This window comes from Oryzias latipes, chromosome 23 (assembly GCF_002234675.1).
Source record: "Oryzias latipes chromosome 23, ASM223467v1".
In the NCBI taxonomy this organism is placed as follows: Eukaryota; Metazoa; Chordata; class Actinopteri; order Beloniformes; family Adrianichthyidae; genus Oryzias; species Oryzias latipes.
Genome location: NC_019881.2, coordinates 10,958,281 through 10,980,495, shown reverse-complemented (window position 1 = coordinate 10,980,495; position 22,215 = coordinate 10,958,281). Strand labels below are relative to the sequence as shown.

The window sequence follows — 22,215 nt, the reverse complement described above, 5'->3', positions numbered from 1 at the left end:
TTTTATTCAGACATATGCAGTTCACCCAAACTACAACGATCGAAGTCGCTTTAGCGAGCGTGACGACACAATGCACACGCCTCAACACTAGGTGGGAGTATGCACCTCAACACATCGACAGTGTTGCCAGAAACTGGGAGGTTTTGGTTCTATATTTGTGTGTAAAAATGGCTTTGGGCGGGTAGGCATAATGTGCCAGTTTAGGGTTGCATACAGTGAAATGAAAGTTTTTTTTTTTTTTTAGAATAGAAATGCTGAGAGATCAGGTTTTACTTTTGAAGAGTTCTACTTGGTAATCCTGTTTCCATGTTTGAGTTCATCCCAGAGATTCTCCCAGAGAGAGTCCCAGCTTCACCGGCTTTTCCATCTTTCTCTGACCGAGTTTGAAAGCTTGCTGTCCCACGTTAACCCAAGAGGGTAAAATAAAACCAGAGGACCTAATTTATAAATATCGTCTCGATGAAAATAAAAAAACATCGTAAGGTTCAGTAGTCCCAAGTAAGCTGATTCCGCATTTCCGCAGCGGGTCTCTTTCTGGCCGCCAGCTCGCCTCCCGGGAGCCACCACAGTGATGCCGTGTAAGGCGAACGGATGTGACGACAGACTGGATCTGTGAGCAAAGACAGCGGAGCTGTGCTGGATTAGAGAAGAGCTCCGAGAGAATAGCGTGGAGGCTTTACGGATAAACCTGTGCCTTTTCCAGACACCCCCCATGGTCTGCGGTCATAGAGGATCGGGCGGTTTTTGTTGGGTCTGACGGTTTTCAGATGACTTTTGGGCTGGAAAACTGGCACACTATCTAGCAATCCTGCACAGAGAACGAAAGTTGGGAGTATTTCAACGGAAACTTGAAGACGTGGACGACCGGCGCTCAAAGAAAGCTCCTCTTTGGTCCACACGAACCCTCAAACTAGCAAAAGTGGAGTCGTAGATGTTTGCATCTTCTGCAGCAGACAGATTGTTTGTCTCTATTTGATCCACCAATCTCAGCAAAGCCGTGCAGATGTCGCAGAAATACGTCATCTTTCTAACTGGCACACCACAGAGCGGGTGTCTAGGAATACGAGTTGATTTCTAGGGATAAGCCAATGTGCGTTTAGATCCCGCCCACTTTCACTGATTGCCAGACAGACTGATTGCCAGCAAATGTGAAATACAAACAAAGCTACTTTGAAAGTTATTGATTTTGTAATCTGAGGTTCTGAAAAAAAACATAGAATTATAATAATATTCAATGTGATTAAAAATAATATTTTAAAATGTTGTTTTAAAATAATGAAGAGGTTTTTAAAGCACAATGAAATATATTTAATAATATAATGGCTAATTTAAAATCTGGATGCAGGTTTTTCACAATTTCATGATGTTTTTTATATTTATGAGAGATTTATTGGTTGATGGTGTGATTGAAACAAGGTCATATTTATGTATTTAATTATGAACAGTCTGGGACTCCTTAAAATTCCAGCTCAGACGAGGAAATGAAAACAAACACGGATCTATTTGTCTGCAGGTGGAGGATTTAGAATTTTAGCTGAGAATTGTAGCGGCATTATACAGTATGTCCGAGCTTTTTAAAAAACATCCGGTTTTCATCTGCTCCTGATCCAACATGATTTCAAAAAGAATAACTCAGAAACATATTTTTAATCTTAAATTCTTTTATACATGTCCTCCATCATGAGAAAAATGCTACAATAAAATGTTAAAAAGAGCAAAAAAAATATTTTTATTGGAGTAGGTTTTTTAAATGTCTGTGTTCACCAACTAATATGTTATATAATGAAACACTAAGCCCCTCAATCCTTTGTTCATGAATTTGACACACGACAAAATCAAATGGTTCAGTTCCTCAAGTGACCACTAGAGGCTGGTTTTAAAAGGCCGCAATCACCATTGAGTTCTGTTTTCCACAGCTTTCACCAAAAATAAACTCATACCTACAGGAGTGGGTCTGAGATGATCAGTTCAGCCCACACGGGTCTATGACAACAAATGCTCACTCTGAGCCTGACCTAACAGGAATGACGACATTCACAGTGACGAGGAAGGAGGTGTGCCACTGTTTGTCCTGAGACTTTGAGCTGCGACAGAAGCTTCACGCAGCAAACAGGTACCGTATGTGTTCCAGGAAACAGCCTTCATTGGCGACACCTAAACATTTTTAGGTTTATAGAAGACGATTATGTTAGGAGATTTGTTATTTATCAAGTGTCAGTGAGTAAGGTTTGATCTGTAACATGTGAGACAGACATGTTTCTTGTAAACTCAGGTCATGATGGGAGGTCTCCTCGGCTGGTCTGAACTCATGTTAGCTCTCCTCTTTATCTTCTCCTTGCAGACTGGGGTAAAGAAAGCTAAATACTAATGCTGTGTAAATAACTGTTGATCCATAGATTAAGTCTCATCATTTCTTGTTTTTCTGTATTTCTACTAATAAAGAGTGGATCAGTAAATGCAGGTAAAGAACATGTTAATGCTTCTTCCCTTTATTGTTTAGAAACTGTTCCCACTATAGTTTTGTCTTCTTTTGTTAGGTGCAGCACCTGATTGTTCATACATTCAGACTGTTTCACCAAATGGAGCCAGTGGGGTTTACAGCATCCAACCTGGAGGATTCAACTCCAGCTTTGAGGTAACAAACATAACTTCTTTTTGCAGTTTGTCTTAACACAGGAAAGAAGCAGTTTTTGGAAATTATTATTATAAACTGTTTTGTTATTATTAAACCTCTACTATTTAATAATCTTGTTAATACTTTTCAAAATGATGATGTCTGAGGAACTTTACATTTTTGAGTGATTGATTCTATTGCAGACTGCTCAACTTAATTGCATTTTATTGCATCATTTGAATTCCAAAAATCAATTTACATAATAACTGCAAAACAGTTAAACTGTCTGAGCAACAGGATGTTCACAATAACTTTTGTTAATGCAATAACTAGAACAAACATTTTAAGTCATTTAATTTTAATACTAGTCATTTAATATTAGTCATTTTCACTGCTCATTTTCCTACACAGAAGTAAGACGACTCTCAATCTCTTTCTCTCCTTGTGGGTGCCGCCCATTTCATGACGACAACATGGCCTTGGTAGCTTGTCTGCGTTTCGCCCACAAAAACAAACAACATCAAAACTTTTGCAAAGAGGGATGTGCATATAGTGCATATAAAAGAAAAGCATTTAGCCGATCACTGCAAAGTGTGTGTGTGTTAGCCTGGGGGCGGAGCTGGCAGAGCAGGCTCTTCCTGGAAAGGGCTGTTCCTCACTTTGTGACATCACAATGTGAGAACCCACTCGTTTTTGTGGGTTGGGAGGGGCTGATGCTCAGAGGATTTAGAACAGAGGTCACCAACCTTTTTGAGACTGAGGGCCATTTCATAGCCACCGAGTAGTATGAAGGACACCACAGGACCTGTTTACTAAAAACTTCCTAAGTAACAAAACTGCATGGATAACTAATGTTATACTAACTACTTCTTCTTTAATATCACTTATAACACTATGTGAAGTGATTCAATAATATCAATAATCAAATCAATAATACATAAATTATTATGTACTATATAACAAATAATTACTATATAATTAATTATTTATTATTGTCAATAAATATTTTAAACAATTATCAGTGATTTACATGTCAATAAAAATCAGAAAAACATGTTTAGACATGAAACATTTATTTATGTTTATTTGTTCTAACATTTGAAAGTCAGGAGAAACACCTGCTGAATTTGTAATACAATTGATCATAAATGAACATTTTTAGGCCCAGGAAACACACTGACATCAAACTGAACAAGTTCTTTCTGAATATTTAACGTTTTCTGAAATAATTTTTGATAAATGTTGCTGATGTAAATAACAGAAAAAAGGTATCTGTGGTTCGTCTGCTGGTTTAGTGGGAGGTCTGGCACTGCATGCTGCTCACCAGTGCATTATAATCTGGTGAATAATTTGATACTGCAATTCTCAGAGAGTCTTGCAAATGTGCATCAGTCAGGCATGTTCTGTGTTTGTTCTTGATAAAGTTCATGTTGGAAAAGGCTGATTCGCGGAGATAGGTTGAACCAAAAAAGCAGGCTATTTTCAAAGCTGCTGTGCACACATCACTATACTTCTCCAAAAGTTTGGTGCAGACTAATGAGCTTTGAGGTTGAGGTCATTCTATGATGTTAAGATTTCAATCTCTACCTCACCAGCGTTCAAAGTGAACAAAGCACTGAGCTGCTCAGCAGTGGATGTCACATCTACTTGCATGAAAGGATTTGTAACAAATGACACACATGGTTCAAGCTGCTTAAAGTCACAAAACCTGTCTTCAAACTCCTGTCCTAGCCTGTTTATGACTTGGGAGTACTTTTTTACAGCTTCGTCCAAAGCTGCAGATGCAGAAACGTTGTCGTAGTTCTTCCCTTGTAGAAATATCCTCAAACACCATTCGGTTAAATCTCATTAGCTGAGCCGTGCTGGTGCTGTCTACCGACTCATCACATTGGACACTAAACCACCTGCAGGCAGCGAGATCCCGGCCCAGCTTCTCTGTTAAGTTCTCAGACAAAGATGACACTCGCCTAGCAATTGCACTAGCTCCAAGCTGGACATTGGAGAGTGTAGAGATGACATCGGGACCATATTTCTCATCTTCGAATAATGTGTTAGCGACAAGCATCATAGCTTCTTCTAACACCTCCCCATCCGAAAAAGGTTTCTTGTTTTTTTATCAAGAAATGAGTATCTCTAAACAAAGCTTCGGTTGCGTCCTGAGATTTTTTTGCCGGCCTCGTGAAAAAAGTCTGTTGTATGTCTAAAGCTGCCTTTAACCCACGGGCTTTTTCTGTCCATAATGGGCGGCCGGGCGGGTAGTTAACATCAAAGTTACAGCAATAGCTGTCCCACAAATAAGGCACAGACATTTATCGTTAAATGATGTAAAAAAGAACTCTCCCAATCATTTTGAAAATTGTATGCCCTTTTTCGCTTTTCTGTCATGTCCTCCTGAGAACCGAGGAAAAAAGTGTCTTACAATTTCTGTTTTTGTGTCATTTCCTATCTATTTGGGCCTAAAAAAACACCTTACAATTTTAATTTTTCTAAAAATGTTTTTTATTTTTATTTCCCAACACATCCACTGTAGAGGACAACAGGACGATATTTCTGTGAAAATAGAAGTCAATTTGGAAAATCAGAAAAAAGGAGCAGATTAAATCTTTAAAGTTATTTTCTCCCAGAAATCATTAAATTATTTTCTAAAACAATAAAATTCTATATCACTCCTTTGTAACTTGTTGGACCATCTGCTACAGAGGAAGATCGACCGGTATATTGAAAGCTTTGCTTTTTGGCTCAGCTCTTTCCTCACCACAACGGACCGGTACAGCAACCGCATAACTATGGATGCTGCTCCTGTCAATCTCACGTTCCTGTCTTCCCCTAATCATGGACAAAACTCCAAGATATTTAAACTTCTCCACCTGGGGCAGGGACACTCCACCCACCAAGAGAGGGCAAACTAGCTTTCTTCGGTCGAGAACCAGGGCCTCAGATTTAGCGGTGCTGACCCTCATCCCAGCCGCTTCACACTCGGCCACAAACTGCCCCAATGCACGCCGGAGGTCCCAGCTTGATGAAGCCAACAGGACAAAGTCATCTGCAAAAGGCAGAGATGAAATCCTGTGGTCCCTAAACCAGACCCCCTACGGCCCCTGCCTGTGCCTAGAAATTCTGTCCATAAAAACTATGAACAGAACCGGTGATAAAGAGCATCCCTGTCGGAGTCCAACATGCACCGGGAACAGGTTTGACTTACTGCTGGCTATGCGAACCAAGCTCTTGCTCCGGTCATGCAGAGACCGGACAGCCCTCAGTAAGGCTCTACACCCTAAAGAGGGTGTAGAGCTGTTATACTGTTCCACGACCAGGACGGAAACTGAACTGTTGTTCCTGGTTCTGAGGTTCGACTATCGGACGGACTGTCTTCTCCAGCACTGTGGCCTAGACCAGTGTTTTTCAACCTTTTTTGAGCCACGGCACACTTTAACCTTGACAAAAATCCCGCGGCACACCAGCATCCCCAAAAAAAAAAAAAAAAAGCAGAAACTCATAGTCTGTTTTGATCTACAGCCCCCCCCCCCCCCCCCCCCCCCGGCAATCTGACGTGCATTTTTGTGATAATTGTGGCAGAAAAAGCAGGAAGTTGCAGATGTTTTTCTAAAATATGTAATAAAAGTTAAGTTACATACAAACTGTATGTTCGTTGTGTTTTCAAGACGCTGTCCCTTTAAGCCAATGCATCATGGGAGATGTAGTGTGAAAACTGCGAGAAAACGGCAGAAAGACTCGCGTCTCTGAGCTTCATGGTTTTGTTCACTTGTTCCACGGTCTGATACCGGATTCTGTGGAAAGCTTCACCGCTAAAGACGAGCTTTAGCTGGTGTTTTTGTCGGAACTGACTGAGTTATGAGCTAAATTGGAACAAGGAAGTGGAGACTTTAACCACTTCTGATTGGTCAGACTGATGACATGTGATTAAGCCTTCAAGAATGATTGGTGGAGTCGTGGAGACAGTAAAAGCTGCGGGACTTTTCCTTACACAGTTATAGCTGCAGCTATTTCGCGTTACCGTCATTCTTATCAAAATGTCTTTAATAGAATTAAATAAACACAACGAAAAAAGTATTTTATGATCGTTTATATTCCTAACTACTCAGTGTTTTATCAGGACCTGTTTGGATGAACAAAGAGCTGATTTCCTGGAGATGGTTAATGTTTTTAGATCAGTTAATGAGGGCAATTTTCCACGGCACACTTGACCATCTCCCGCGGCACACTAGTTTTCAACACTGGTTGAAAAACACTGGCCTAGACTTTCCCAGGGAGGCTGAGGAGTGTGATTCCCCGGCAGTTGGAACACAGCTAAATCAAAAACAGATCCTCGAAAATGTTATTAATGTACTAAGAAAAGTACGAGATTGGACTCCGGTATTCACAAACTTTGACGTCATCTTGATAGGCAGGGCGCCCTGGTACCTCAGGTGTAAACCTGTTATGATGGACGTTTAAAAAACACAAAAAAATCAAGTTAATTAAAAAATAACAGTTATTTTTTCCTGAATCTCATCCTCATCCTTTTTATCATCCGAAAGCTCCAAATCTGAATCTCCCTCAATTATTTGATATAGATTCCACCCTACTTCACTTTTATCTCCTAAAATAATGTGCAGCCATTAAATACATTAAAATGGTCCTGGCATCCACTATAGTTGACATTCATTAAATGCCTGCTGTTTTAAAATAGAAAATATGAAACTTTTTTCAGATCTTAAAATATTGTTCCTAACATGTTTATGACCAAAAATATATAAAATTATCATGGTAAAAAAAGGAATAGATCCAGAAATATTTGACTTGCCTTTCACCTTTCCATAAAATGAGGTAAATGGTATCTCAGCCATCTTGGTAGAGGTGAAACTTAAAGTTCCCAGCATACAAACTCATTACATGACACATCACTGGAAAGCCCAGGATGTCCTCTACAGAGTAGAGTAGGTTTGGAAACGTATCTCTTATTTCCTTAGAAATATACAGGTAAACAAAATGTCCATTATAGAGGACATAAATGACTGGGCCGGGTCTCAGGAGGATATTTTTTGCGGCAAGCAGGCTAACTCCTCATCATCACTTAACTCGGTCAGCCTGTCAGGAAAGACCTGAATGACCGCGAAAAAATGAAAACATGGCCTCGCACGAATGACATTTGACTTAGAAAAAGGAGAGTTCCAGATCAAATATTTCCATTTAATTTTTTCATTTGTATGTAACGTTGTCGCGGGGTCCCGCCGGGAATAATGCAGAGGCACCAAGGTGAGTGGGTTTTTTCTTTATTTCAAGAACAATGAGCTCTCCAATAGCTCCACGCAGGGTCACAACAGGTTATATCACCTCCGTCTCACTCATTCCTCACTACCTGTGATGCACCCTTTTAAATGATGAGCCCCTCCCATTGGGCGTGGCTCTTCATCATCTTCCAGGTGGCACCACAGGTAGTAGTTTTAAACATAAAATATCCACAAATACTCATAAAATAAAAACAGTGTGGGCCCCCTCGCCATCTGACGGTGCCACACTGTCACAAACGTATTTAAAAAAATCGATATAATACAAACCCGAGATATGATATTTATTTTAATGGGTAAAATTAATGCGTTCCAACGAAATAATATTCTGACATATATTTATCCTGTTGTATTTGAATGCACCACAGTTACAGGGACACAGATTGGTCGAGGGATTGCTTGATGGTGGGATGCTTGATGGGATACATAGTATTTAGCCTTTGGATGTAAAGTGACTGCTAATGACAATGTTGATAAAAGACAAGTTACCTCAGCACGTCCTGAATATTATTATAATAATAATTATAATATTATTATGCCCCGAATGCCGGCATGACAAGCACAAGAGCCCCGCGGCGGGCCGGAGCTTGTTTGCATCTCATGCCACCATTCAGGCAGCTGGCTGGCTGGCAGACGGACAGCCAGCTGCGGTATGGGGAAGTAGCAAGCATCCTAAATCTTATGATATTTTTCTTATTTTCAATGAGACAATAATAAATAGATCATTCTTGTTTTTATTTTCCCCCTCTTAACCCTTGTGCTATCCTAGATTCAAAGATTCAAGATTCAAAGGGTTTATTATCATATGCACAGTAAAGAAACGGGTTTCCCTGCACAATGAAATTCTTTCTTTGCTGTCTGCTCCAAATGCCAAACGTATAGAGGAAACAAAACAATTCACTCACATCATACACACAAAAACACAAGATGTCGAGTGGCAGTTGTAAAAGTGCAAATGTGCAAAAGTGACCATGACAATAGCAACAATTAGGATAAGCAAAGGTGCAGTTTGTTTTTTCCAGACTCCAGTCAGCTGTTAAGGAGTCTGATGGCAGAGGGAAAGAAAGAGTTCCTAAATCTGGTGGTCCTGCACTTCACACTCCTGGACCTCCGTCCTGAGGGGAGGAGAGTGAACAGTCCTCGTTGCGGGTGGGTGGGGTCCTTGATGATGGAGGCAGCTCTCCTGCAGACCCTGCGCACCTTACCATTGGGAGTTGGGTAATCTAGACCCACTAGACAGTGCTCTGAACCTTTTTTCTTCAATGATTTGTGATCTTCACTGGTCTCCATGGACTACATGAAATCTTTCCACCTTTATCCACCTTTGTCATGGTAGGAATAACACATCAAAGTAAGGGTGGGGTCATCTAAGATAGCACAAGGGTTAAACTAATGTGGGTCACAGAGACATGGAAATAGCGGTGGAAAGCGACTCTAGCGGCAGGAGGGAGAGCGTACCGGGATGTGAATGAACCCAGACATGGAGACGTGATTACTGATGCTTTTGTTGAGGTTTTTAAAATAAGTAAATCTGATCTCTAAACATCCTCGTGTCTTCCATGCATTCTAAAGAGACAGACAGAAATGTTGAAATATCTGCCGTAAATCCAAGTATCACACACACACGCACACATATATATTCATATTTGCAATATGAATAGTGCTATTTTTGGAGCATTAACCGCGGGCGCCACAAGGGGTGCTCCGGGGCGCATGTGCGCCCGCGGGCACAGCGTTGGTGACCCCTGATTTAGAGGAATTCTCAGAAATGTGTGAATGGATTAAAATACCACTTTGGGGTTAATTTTTTTGAGGAATGAACATGGTAATACACTTTTTTTTTTTTAACTTGTCCTGTCCAACAGCTAGGCAGACAGATGAGAGCTGAGGGCCTCTTGTGTTGGACATATTTTACTTTAACAAGAGGGGTTATTAATCTTCAGACAAACCAAAGGTATGTCTGAATAAACTCCTTTTGTAATTGAGGCCAAACTTTATTAATTTCAATCATGTTTGAAAATCTTTGGTGTTGGACCGGACGGAAAAGGAAAGAGGGGAAGAAGAGAGAGGGACGTTAGAGAGAGGGGGGGGGGGGGGGTAGGAGGGTGATAATAGGAGGGGAAGGGGGGTAAGACCATGAAGCAGCAAAAAGCAACAAGTTTACTGGTTGTTTATCATTATGGTAAGGTTCAAATGTAGTACAAAAAGGGCGGGGCCTATCCACACACACACTCAAATGTTATAAACACACCTGCTAGCTGCAAAAATGTCCACCTGACGACATGTACACAAAACAGATAGTGTTCACACGCATACTTATGCCTTAAAACCAACTAGTGTGAAATATTTCAGTCATTCAATCATGCAAACTGTTAGTGCAAAGGTGAGCTAACACCTGTGCTCAGGTGAGTGTTTATGTTCTTCTAAAATGGATGGTGGAACGTGACAAGAAGGAGGGAGAGTGCCCAGCCATCCCCACCCCAAGACCCCCACCGCAGCAGCAGCGGCAGCCGAAATCCCCCCAACGCCATACGGGAACAGGCAGGGAACAACCGCCGCCCGGGCGACCAAGCCCGCCACCCAGGCCAGGGCCAGCAGGACCGCCGCAAGGCCCCCAGAGCCAGAGAGCAGGGAGGCACGGAGGGAAAGAGAGCGCCGCCCCAGCCCAACCAGGAGAGCAGCCCCCCCGCCGCGCCGGGAGCGCCCAACGCAGGGCCCCACCGGAGAAGGACACCCACAGCCCCAGACGAGCACCCCACCACCACCCAGGAGTTCCGGGCATCCCCCCGCCCCCACTCCAGGTACGAGCCAGGACCCCCCAAGGGGGACCCGCTCCGCACTCCAGGCAGCCATCCGCCCGGCCCACGGTTGGTCCAGGGAGGAGCAAGGCAGGGGCCCGCCGCCCCCGCCCAGGAGGGGGAACCCCGGGGAAAAAAGGGCGGCCCACAAGGGGTGTTATAAATATGGCCCGACCAGGCTCGGCCATGTTGGAAGTTTGGCTGGGCCCAGCGCTCAGGGGCAAGGACCAGGACCCACCCCCCAGGGACACGAACACCCCCGGCTCAGGTGTAATATGAACCCCCCCACCGTGCGGAGAGAGCACCACCGGGCCCAGGGAGCCAGCACCCAAGGGACACGGCCGCCATCGCCAAGGGGCCCGCACCCCCCACCAGGGAAGGGGTAGGGGACAGATGGACCCAGGTCCCACCTTCCTTGCAAAATGTGTGTGCGTGTATGTGTGTTTGAAAGGGTGTGTGTGTGCATGTGTGTGTGTTTATGTTGGAATGTATATATTGAAGGGGGAGGGGTGTGTGTACTAAGGGGGGTGCAGTTAAAATTGGCGAGTAGGGCACTAAGGGGACATTTCCTGATTACTCACAGTGATGTCCCCTCACCCTCCCCACCAAGGGGCCCTAAATGTCTAAGGTGCGGTTAAAATTGGCGGGTAGGGTGCCAGGAGGACATCTGCTGCTTGCTGGCAGTGACGTCCAAGCACCCCCCCTACCAAGGACCCTACATGTCTAAGGTGCAAATGAAACCGAAAGAGGTGGGGCCCACTCCATACGGCAACCATAGGAGGGGGGCCACTGCCAAGTACCCCCCCCCCCCCCCCCAAGGCGATCGCAGGCTAAACCCCCCAACCCCTCACCCTAATATGAGGTTATATGAGGAAGGGGTAGACAGCTGGTAGACTGTCCCCCGGTGGTCAAACAGCCCCCCCCCAGCCCCCCCCCCCCCCCCCCCCCCACACTTAAAAGCTCATCGAGACGACTGTTGTTGTGATTTTGGGCTATACAAATAAAATTGAATTGAATTGAATTGAAAAAGCTAAAAAAAGTCCTGGTCACTCATAGATTTTGATGCTTTTTGCTAAATGTTGTCGGTGGGATTAACTCACAAACAAACACAAACAGTTTATACTAATAACTAATTGGTACTTCCATTGCATTTCGCCCTGTAATGTGGATAAAGTATGTAGGAAGAACAAAAGAGACTTTTGTGACGATCACAAACATAACAGATCATGTCTATGACATGGACACATATTTTCAACTTTTAACTGCAGCTCCTCTTATAGTTTTAATAAACAGATGAGATTAATGCTCAGTCTGTTTTGAGTTCTTGAAAACAACCGGGAAAAAATCACTGAAAAAATTAAAAAACAACAACTGTTTTTTTATTTTAATACACGAAAAAAATTAGAATGAAGATTACCCTTTTTTTTCATTGAATGCAATACACTTCCACTGTTAAAAATAAAAGTGACTTGCTGCAAGAAAAGAAAAACTGTACTACTTTAGATAGGATAAAGACATTCCTGTTTTAAGATATATTTTGCTAAAAGGTTGAATAAATCTCTTCATCTGTTCCTGTGCAGGCTTACTGTGAGATGGGGGAAAATGGAATCTGGACAGTGATCCAGAGGCGTACCGGAGGAGCAGTGGCATTCGACAGGGAATGGAAAGCATATAAGAATGGATTTGGATTTGCTTCATGTATGTAAAAAATGAAATCTTTATGACATGCCTTAAACTGTCTGAACAACAGGGTTCAATCATCTCTCAGCGAAGAGTGTAAAAAATCTAAATAAACTTTGCTTGTCCCGATTCCTTCAGGGGATCACTGGCTCGGTCTGGAGAAGATTTCTGCTTTGACCAAGGACAAATCCAAGAGGTGGAAACTGAGAGTGGATCTGTGGGATTTTGAAGGTGGCAGTGCTTATGCTGAGTATGAAGACTTCAGGGTGGGAAATGAGAGTACAAACTACAGACTTAGTGTTGGCAGATATAGTGGAACCGCAGGTACGGATGCATCCTCATAGGAAGATCATAGAAAAATAACAAAAAATAATACAGTGGTATAATATAATTATAGTTATACACACTACTGTTTGTCATTGATTAATCAAGTTTGCTTTTGTTTTCTGTTTCTGTCTAAAGGTGATGCTATTACAGGACCGTATCCTGCCTTTGACCAAAATGGCTATGGCTTCAGCACCCTCGACCATGACAATGACGGCTGCGACCCTTGCCTCTTTGGTGACATTTATGTGGTGTCATGCACTGGGTTTGAGCGTGGCGGCTGGTGGTACAGCAAGTGTGGCTGTGCCAATCTGAATGGTAACTGGCAGCCAGAGGGGGATAACATTGGTTGGTCTTCAGGTCTTCACTGGCACACCTGGAAAGGACCTGCCCCCTACTCAGCCAGAGCCACCAGAATGATGATCACTCCCATGCTGCCTTAGGAATGGTTTCAAATTAGGTCTAATTCTGTATTTTCATTTGATTTGATAAACATGAAACTATCTGAAACTCCTACTTATTCTCTTAAATTCATCAAGTTTATAAATGCTGAGAATAAAAGGTCTGTTATCAATGAACTGCAATTTGGAGTTATATGGTAAATGACGTATACTTATATAGCACTTTTCTACCTTCTTCAAAGCCCAAAGTGCTTTACAGTCACAGTCCCATTCACCCAGTCTCACACACGGTCACACACTGTTGGCGGCTCTGCTGCCAAACACTGGCGCCAACCTTCCACCAGAGGCAAGGTGGGGTTCAGTGTCTTGCGCAAGGACACTTTGACACATGGGTGTGCAAGGCACCGGGACATTGATGTACATTCACACACCAGCCACACTTGGAGGCAGGGAAGGTGAAGTGTCTGGGGGGAGTGGGTATTGAACAGCCGACCCTTCGATCATTGAACGACCTGCTCAACGCCCTGAGCCACTGTCCCCCTAGTGGCACTGATTAATATCACCGTGTGACATCAGCAAAGGATGTGACTCAAAGTGCATATTTAGCATGGCATTCCCACATGTGGATGTGCCATCCACCATCCTCTCATGTCCTGACCACAGACAGGTGCAATGCTAGTGAGTATTCTGCTTCTGTAGGTTGTGTACATTTTAGGAATGTTATGAGTTGGTTTATATTGACAATTATTTTTGTTGCAAAATGAGTATTGGTTGTTCTGACACAATGCCTTGTGCAGAGGCAGTTTTTGATATGGGCGAGGTGGGAGGTCGCCCAGGGCGGCAATTTCAAGGGGGCGGCATTCTTTAGGAGGCGCTCTTTCTATAGAATTCTCAGAGACTACTCAAGGAAACAAGTAAGTGACAGAAAAGGCGCTTTAAGCTTTTACTTAGACACACCTAACACTGTACATCGCACCCACCTCTTCCTCCTCTCCCCTCTTCACACTTATGGTGCAAAAAAAAAAAAAGAAGTAAACACAACGGGATGAAATAACTAATAGTGAAACAACATAAGACTTGTGGCTACATGAAAAGGCACTAAGGCAGAAGAAAAACCTGTGCTCAACCCAATTTCGACCAGTAAAAGGGGATTATTTCCCACAATTTCCCGCTCCGACATAGCAGACCCAACGTGCACGTGACCACCACTACATCTGAAGGTTTCATTTTGAATGTTACAAGGCGCCCTCTGCTGCAAGACACTTGCCCCCACACCTCTTTGCGGTAGGCTCACCGGTGGCTGGGTGAATCACACTAACACAGGTAATTAGGAGTATTTTTCAGTCTAACAATCGACTCTAGGCCACAGCCGGGCGGTCCTGTCTGAGAGAAGGAGCGCACAGTGTGAAAAGGGAAAAGGGGAGGGGTGGTGGAGTGCAGCAGCGATTACGCAACACCTGGATCATTGCGTGCTGTTGGATCACTAAGCAGCTCATTTTAATAATGTCATTATTTAATAACTATTGTAGATATGTTTATTGTGTGTCTTTCCTGTAGTTTAGTTGGTGTCAGTATTTGACAAAAAGTCAGCAGGTAATGCAGTAAAACAGCTGCACTTTATGAGATGATAAATAAACAATAGATCATTTGTTTATGAAGGTATTGAGGTTTTTGGAGGATTCCTACTGTTGGTGTTGCACAAAATTAGGGAAATGCCAAATTGTATATGTGCGGGGCTTGTGGGGTTACTCGCCCAGGTTAGTGTAGAACCGCCACTTGCTTTGTGGTCTATATTTGATGATCTAGCGAGCATCGATGCACACTGGTTTTTGCAGAGACTTCTGGGAAATTTCTAGGTCAGTGGATTTTGGAATTGTAGATTCAAACACCACTAAAAAAATGGCAAATGCACTCTATAGGGGTTAGGGTGAGAATTCGGACTTTGGAAATTGAGAAACTTTTGCTCTTGTTTTTGTTTAAGCTCTAAATGATTTATCTGATATATCTAAATGACATATGATGATATATCTGAGGAATAATAATTATTTTATTTATGTTTCTGTTTGTAGTTTAATACTTCCCTTTATTTATGTTTCTGTTTTTAGTTTAATACTTCCCTTTATTAAATGTTCAGTTGGGACAGACTGTCTGTCCCAGGAGTTTGATTTTGAGGAAGAGTTTAGATGGCTTTGAGCACTTGACATTGGGCTCCAAGTCAATGTTAGGCTGTAGCAGCACAATCTCCCACTAGCTCACAGCCCCTCACAGTGAAAAAATAAAATTAGATGGGCTGTGTAGATGGAGTTCGGAGGCAGACAGGCTGAGTGCTGGATGCCAGTCCATCCGCTGTGTATGAGGTACCCCCTGAGTACCTCGTTCACAGCCAGACCATGTGTAGGGCTGTATCAGGTGACACACCTTTGTGACATCACGTGGTAGTTTGGGGTAGTGCCTCTGGACTGGGGTGGTGACCCCTCCCTTCAAGAAAGAGGACAGGACATTGAACCTCTGCTCTTTGTAGATGATACAGTTTAGGATGTTGTCCTTCAATGAGTGGTTTGTAGCCATTTGTAAAGAGTTTGGAATGAAAATTAATACCTCCAAGTTGGTGGCCGTGGTTCTCAACTGGAAAAAGGGGTTTTGCCTTTTCCGGCTATGTGGAGCGGTCCTGCATCAGGTAAAGGTATTTTAATAACTTGTGATTTTATCCGCCATAATGCGACTGATGTCGTGATCTCTTGTAGAGAAGAAGGAGGTGAGCCAGAAGGCAAAGCTCTAGATTTATTGGTCAGCCTATATGTTCCCACTATTGGATATGCTCATGGGCTCTGGGTCAGCCGAAAGGTGGAGGTACGACAAGGACACTGAATTTAGTTTATTCCACAGGATGCCTGGGCAGTCCTTTAGAGGATGAAGATCTCTATCTAACAGAAAGAGCTTGGAGCCACTACACCTGCAACACCTTTTGTCCACCCCTGCCTGTTTTTACTTAAAAAACCACCATATTTAGTGAAGGGAATTTGCAGAACCTATTAAATAAAATACTATGGAAGGAGTTCATCAAATTTCATCAAGTTTCAGCTCTGCATCCCATTAGTAGTACCTTTAGTCAGCTTAGATACTAAAGCAAATTAAGCATGTTTAGCGTCACGGATTGATTTGAGCATCAGACACGACTCGTCAAGACTTAAATTTTGGTGAGGTGACGTTAGCATGAATCATGGACTGAGCTTTGGGCATATGACGTTTTCAGTGACTTCATCTGCAGGTAGAATACAAATCCAATACGGTTGATCGATGTGAGGGTTCTCGTCCTAAACTTCCATCCATTTTCTCAACCCGCTGGGGCCGTGGGGTTGCCAGGACGGTCCCAGCTACTCTTGGGAAAAGGCGTGATACACCCTGGACAGCCTCGCCAGTCAGTCGCAGGGGTGGAGCCCTGGGCCTCCAGGTGGCTAGCTAGCTGACAAACAAGTAGCCGCTGTGGCATTGGCAAGCAGCCTGTGTCATGGTGCCTCTGTCAGTTTTCCTCCCCCTCCCCTCTTTTCTCTGCTCCTGACTCCACCAGCTGTGACCACTCACATCATCAAGCCTCTGCTCTTCTTAAGGAGACCCAGCTCCAGCATTCAACGCCAGTTCGTTACCCCTTATGGTGACTAAGCCTGGTCGATGTAGCTCATGTTTAGCTCTCTTGTTGTTTTGTGCTTCCCTATCTTGTTCTTCTGCCTCAGGACTTCATTCCACGAGTGTCACCCAAGTTGGATGTTACCACGAGCAGCCTCGGCGTTCCAGAAGGAATCCTGAAAATCCTAAATCGCGCTGAGACCTCCAGCCACACCACGTACCTGTCCACGTCAAGACCTTCGAGCCTCATTCAAAGCCTGGATCTATCTCTCGCGAAGACCACCAACCACACCGGATAATAAATTCTTTACTTACCTCTCAACTTACCTGTGTTTTACTTCCTGGTTCCAGCATCTGACAGCCTGCTCATGTTATCTGAACCTTATGATATTTTTCTTATTTTTTTTATCAAAACAATAATAAAAAGATCCTCTAGTCTGATTCCTGTTTTTACTTTTTTCCCTCTTAAACAAATGCAGGACAGCAAGCATTCAAACTGGGTCACATAGACACAGAAGTAGCGGTGTGAAGCGTCATTCAGACCTAGCTTCTGCTGCAGGAGTGAAGCTGACCGCACTAGGAAAGTCTCTGAATGATCTCATGAACCCAGACATGCAGAGCTGATTGTCGATATTTTTGTAGGCCTTTTTAACATAAATAAACCAGATCTCTAATCATCCTCTTTTTTCGTAATGTCATTGTAATGACATATTACAGATGCCGCTCTATGTAGCCAAAACAAGTGGCGGTAGCTCCTCCCACACGTGTCTGGGGCATCAAGGCATCAAGCCCAGTTTTGGAAAGGTGTAGAGCAGCGAATTTGATGTGCGTCAAAACATAGGTGTCCGTACAAATTTGACTCGCGAATCTCATCCGGTGTGAATGCAGCTTAGAAAATTTTTTAAAATGAAAACTGTCCGGGCTGGGATTTGAACCATTAATCAGGTGACGACTGAAATCAAACTGGGGGCTAAAACTAGAAAAAAATGCACATGTGGGGATCTGTTTTAGTCGTTTTTACAAAGGGAATAGGTATGCATTTTTTCTGTCATCAAGGTGCTGCTTTTTTATGGGCTTTCCTGCCACTAAATATAAAAGATTAATCCAAGACTCCAGTTTTCTGTAATCTCATTTATTTGTTCTTTTATTCACTTGGTTGGTTTTGCATATAGTTTAGTTTATATTTACTTATCTAACCTTTTGTTCTTGGCCTCATCATTTTCACCCCAGGTTTACATTACTTACCATCACAGCTTGCTTTCTGATGGTTTTTCTCACTGGTATCTTGTGTATTTGCAGATGACCCATCAAATTTACGGCTCATCAGCCTTGTTTTTGATATTTTTTGCTTTGCTGATCTTGACAGGGACTGACATTGTTTTCTTTCATTCTTTTAGGGTTTTGGGCACACTTGAACAAAACTCTCTGTCACAAACTGTTTAAATTGGGAAAACTTTTTCCATGTATTTGTTAAATAGGAACACAAACAACTCTGTTATGTTGCTGTTTGGTACCAGGAGATTAAATTTGTAAAAAAACGTGAAACATGGTCAGCTGATGATGGTATAACAGTTGTTATTTTTGTATAATTTTCCTATTCCCTCTTATTCTCAAAAGTTAAATTACGTATATCCATTAAACTTCGTAATATGGTGGCATTTGATTGCATTACTTTAAAAAAGTTTGTCTGCTATTTGAGCATTATTTTTTTTTAAAGTCAACAGTGAAAGAAAATAAAGATTTCTTCTCAGTAAAGATCATATCTGTAATAATTTGATGATAATAAAATGATCTCCCTGTTCTTCTGAGGCTTGTCATGCTTTGTTTATTCTACCTTATCTTAGTTTGTGACCACACACGCATGTAACATAGTTGGTGGCCTGAAATCTTTGCTGATTTGTGAATTATTACATGTTATGGGTTAAGTTGTTGCAGTTTCCCTAGCAAGCTGATATAGTTCAGACCTGCCATGACCCCATTTCTCCAAACAACAGTTTTAAACAATAAATCGTTTCTCAGCGACATTAAAAAGAAGCAGAAGACAGGTTCTGTTCACATTACAGACCCAAATGTCATCAGGACCAATTTTTTTACATTGGCAAAAAGGCGTCATTCCTGTTTTACAAAAATCTTTATTTATAATTGAAAAAATAGAGTTTTAATTTCATTTGTTACACTGCATGTATCATGCAAACACTGTTTTATTTTTAAGTGTGGGGATATTCTTTCTCTTGTAAGACATTTGGAGCCTTTTTTCATCATCTCACTGATTTTGTAGTCAATAATCTGTACTAATAATGAAGTTTATTTTTGTCAGATAATAGCAAAGAAAATCTCATTGGAAAGAATCGCCTTCTTAAATCAACATGACACTGTATCTTGAAAACTTTCTAGATAATGTTCTTCCAAAATATAAATTAAGACGTTTTTTCTAGAACAGTTTATTTAGATTCATTCCTTTTGAACAAATCTGCTGCTGTTTTCATGGTTTTCTTTTATAATGTTTTGTATTTGTAAGTCCAGAGTGATGTAATTTCATTTTGACAACGCTGCATCAGGGTTATCTGAATGATTGGTGACACATCGCCAATTGTAATGGGTTTTTTTCTGATTTAATGTCAGGTTGTCATGTCCCACTTGTCTCATTGTCAAAGGCTGCCATGTTTGAGCTGGTTTCTGCAATGGGTTCATTTACATCACCAATCCATGATAGAAGGCATTTATTCTCCTTCAATGAAAACAGGTGGTCTAAAATGACCACTATTTGAAATGTCGTTCAGCTATATTCTAAATCTTGTTGTGTTAGTACCTTTTTGAAAAACAAATTCTAGATAATTTGATTGCTTATGAAACTGTACATTCAAGGGTTTTCCAGACACATTCTTAGTGTAGTTGTGAAAGAAACAGAACTCACAAATGTGATGTGAAAGAAATTGCCAAGCAGTTCAAAGTCTGGAATATTTTAGTGGCTCTCAAATGTCCCAAACTCAACAAACTGCCTAAAGGAAAAGCTAGTTTACCCACTAGTGAGTTATCTTTTATCAAAAAAGGAAGCCCCAAAACAGTGTTCCTGAGATGGACAAACTCAACAAAATCTAAAGTTTCCTTGCCTGAAATGACCACTGGAGGCTGGTTTCAAAAGGGAGAAATTTCCCGTCAGCTTCACTTTCCAACATGAAATGTATTTGTTCATTGCAGAACCTTCTGGGAGCTGTCAGAAATTACCAACCCAGTGTGTATGTCTCTGGCAAAATAAAAAACTTGCAGACAAGAAAATGCAAAGTCACCTCCCACTCCTATTTTTGTGCTTTAGGGACCAATCTAAAACATGCAGTGCACATTTCAATAATGCTCACACTCAGCCTGACCTAAAAGGAATGAGGAGATTCACAGTGACGAGGAAGGAGGTGTGGCAGCCCAGACAGAGTTTAAAAGACGCTGATTCCTGTGTGACTTTGAGATACAACTCAAGGTTCACACAGCAAACAGGTATGTCTTCACTGTGAACTGTTAGGTTATAACCATTTGCTTTTTAGAAAGAACTTAGTTTATATGCAGCAGTTTCTTGTGTTTTTAAAGATGTTTTCACTCAATTTCTCTAAAAGAGTTCTGATGTTTTTTTCTCTGAGATAAGTTTGATCTGTAACTTGGGAGACAGACGTGTTTCTCCTAAACTCAGGTCAAGATGGAAGGTCTCCCCGGCTGGTCTGAACTCATGTTAGCTCTCCTCTTGATCTGCTCTGTCCAGACTCAGGTAAAGAAAGCTAAATACTTATGCTCTGTAAATAACTGTTGATCCATATATGAAGTCTCATGTCTTGTTTTTCTTTATTCCTGATAGAAGAGTGGACCAGTACACACAGGTAGGAAATATTTTGGTAATTCTTCGTCCCTTTAACACCCAGAAATTGTTTTTTAACATCATTTCTTCTTCTCATGTCAGGTGGACCACCTGATTGTTCATACATTCGAACTTTTTCACCAACTGGAGCCAGTGGGGTTTACAACATCCAACCTGAAGGATTCACGTACAGCTTTCAGGTATCAAACATGAATTTTTGTGGAGTTTGTGCTTTTTTCTCTTCTTTGAATTTAGACAAAATAATCAGTCCGTTATCTCAGGAAGGAAGCAGTTTGAAACTCCTATGAACTATCAATTCTGTTGACATATTTATCAACAATAAAAAGTGATATATATTGTTGAGTGTGGAATCCAAAAGTACTTTAGAAAAATGCCTCCTATTCAGCAGCAGAATGTAGAAAAAGGTCATCGGTGTGTTTAATGGAGATTTGGGTAAATCCAGTAGATACAGAAGAGGAGCTGAAATAATCTAGAGCTTCTTGACTTGATTGTTGAGAAGAAGTCATTACCAGAAGCTAAGCTGACCTGGGCTAAGCTCCTTCGCATAAATAAGTCTTCATCTGTGAGCTGTTGCATCATTAAGCAGCATGGAGAAAACAGAGATCCCTTCAACAGAACATGAGGTTTGATCCTCTTCTTCACCTGTTCAGTTTTAGTCTCACGTCTTCCATGGACTGTTTCAGAATCCGATCACTGAGCTAGAAGTTGTTCAAAGACTAGAGTTGTTTGATGCAACTATAGGTGAGACATTCTACTGCTGCATGGAACACCAAAGCAAAGACCTTGGGTCCAAGGACACATCAAAATGTTGATAACAAAAATGAGGATGCAACTTTCTAATCAGCAGATTCCTTTGTTTTACTAAATCAAGCTTTTTCTCAGTGTGAAACCATTGAATTCGGTAAAAAATAACACCAGTGTAAACAACTTAATTTCTGTTTTGAGATATATTGTAATCAAAGCTTTATCAACATGAATAAATCTCTTCATCTGTTTCTGCTCAGGCTTACTGTGAGATGGGTGGAAATGGAATCTGGACAGTGATCCAGAAGCGTACTGGAGGAGCAGTGGCCTTTGACAGGGAATGGGCAGCATATAAGAATGGATTTGGATTTGCTTCATGTATGTGAATAATTAGTTCTTTGTGTCCTGTCTTAAACTGTCTAAACTACAGTGTGTAGCATTTTAGCTACTCCATTTAGAGGCCTCAACAATGAATCACCTTCCTCCATTTAACTCTATACCCTGCATCCTTATCCTCATCTCCTACTTCTCTACCCCTATCAGCCTCCCTTTGGCCTTCTTCAATCCTGTTTTCCTGGTAGCTTCAACCTCAGCACCCTCTTACCAATGTAGTCAACAATGGTAGTAAAACTCAATTGTTAACGGGTTAATCTTCAAAACATTCAGCACAAGCTCTTTGAGTTCCATCTAAACCACAGCTTCTCTCTCTGGATCCTGTCCTAGATTTTCTCTAGATGAAGCTCTTTTTGACTGTCTCTGTTCTTCTCCAGAAACATCTTTAAAGCAAATATTGCATCAGCAGATCTCTTCCTCAGCATGAAACCAAACTGCAGTTCACAAATGTTCATGTCTGACCTCACAACAGCGTGTGAAATTCAGA

At 41.9% G+C, this 22,215-nt stretch overlaps 2 protein-coding genes across 4 annotated transcripts in view; both read left to right on the top strand.

The window, feature by feature from the left end:
- The first annotated feature begins 1,915 nt into the window (after positions 1 to 1,915).
- LOC101173515 (angiopoietin-4) lies at positions 1,916 to 13,288 on the top strand. 3 transcript variants are annotated; one of them, XM_011491013.3, is made up of 7 exons: positions 1,916 to 2,113; positions 2,273 to 2,347; positions 2,443 to 2,461; positions 2,538 to 2,635; positions 12,281 to 12,398; positions 12,519 to 12,611; positions 12,843 to 13,288. In XM_011491013.3, exons 2-7 carry the CDS (start codon positions 2,276 to 2,278, stop codon positions 13,145 to 13,147), a joined length of 705 nt encoding a protein of 234 aa, XP_011489315.1. In that variant the 5' UTR covers positions 1,916 to 2,113; positions 2,273 to 2,275; the 3' UTR covers positions 13,148 to 13,288. The 3 variants fall into 3 exon arrangements, with proteins under 3 accessions (XP_011489315.1, XP_004083034.1, XP_011489314.1); XM_004082986.4 differs by having other exon boundaries at positions 1,933 to 2,113; positions 12,519 to 12,704; XM_011491012.3 differs by lacking the exon at positions 1,916 to 2,113 and having other exon boundaries at positions 2,137 to 2,347; positions 12,519 to 12,704.
- A 6,920-nt stretch (positions 13,289 to 20,208) lies between these two features.
- Positions 20,209 to 22,215, top strand: part of LOC101160208 (angiopoietin-4) — a 34,733-nt gene continuing 32,726 nt past the window's right edge. Inside the window, exon 1 of the mRNA XM_023952269.1 lies at positions 20,209 to 20,218. The gene's annotated coding sequence lies outside the window, so the exon portion shown is untranslated. The remainder of the gene's footprint in view (positions 20,219 to 22,215) is intronic.

What these genes read in the sequence shown, in the direction of transcription:
- LOC101173515 (XM_004082986.4), top strand. Translation starts at nt 2,276, where the DNA reads ATGATGGGAGGTCTCCTCGGCTGGTCTGAACTCATGTTAGCTCTCCTC. An exon ending in GATTCAACTCCAGCTTTGAG is followed by an intron (nt 2,636 to 12,280) that starts GTAACAAACATA and finishes GTTCCTGTGCAG; the next exon opens with GCTTACTGTGAGATGGGGGA. An exon ending in CAGATATAGTGGAACCGCAG is followed by an intron (nt 12,705 to 12,842) that starts GTACGGATGCAT and finishes TTCTGTCTAAAG; the next exon opens with GTGATGCTATTACAGGACCG.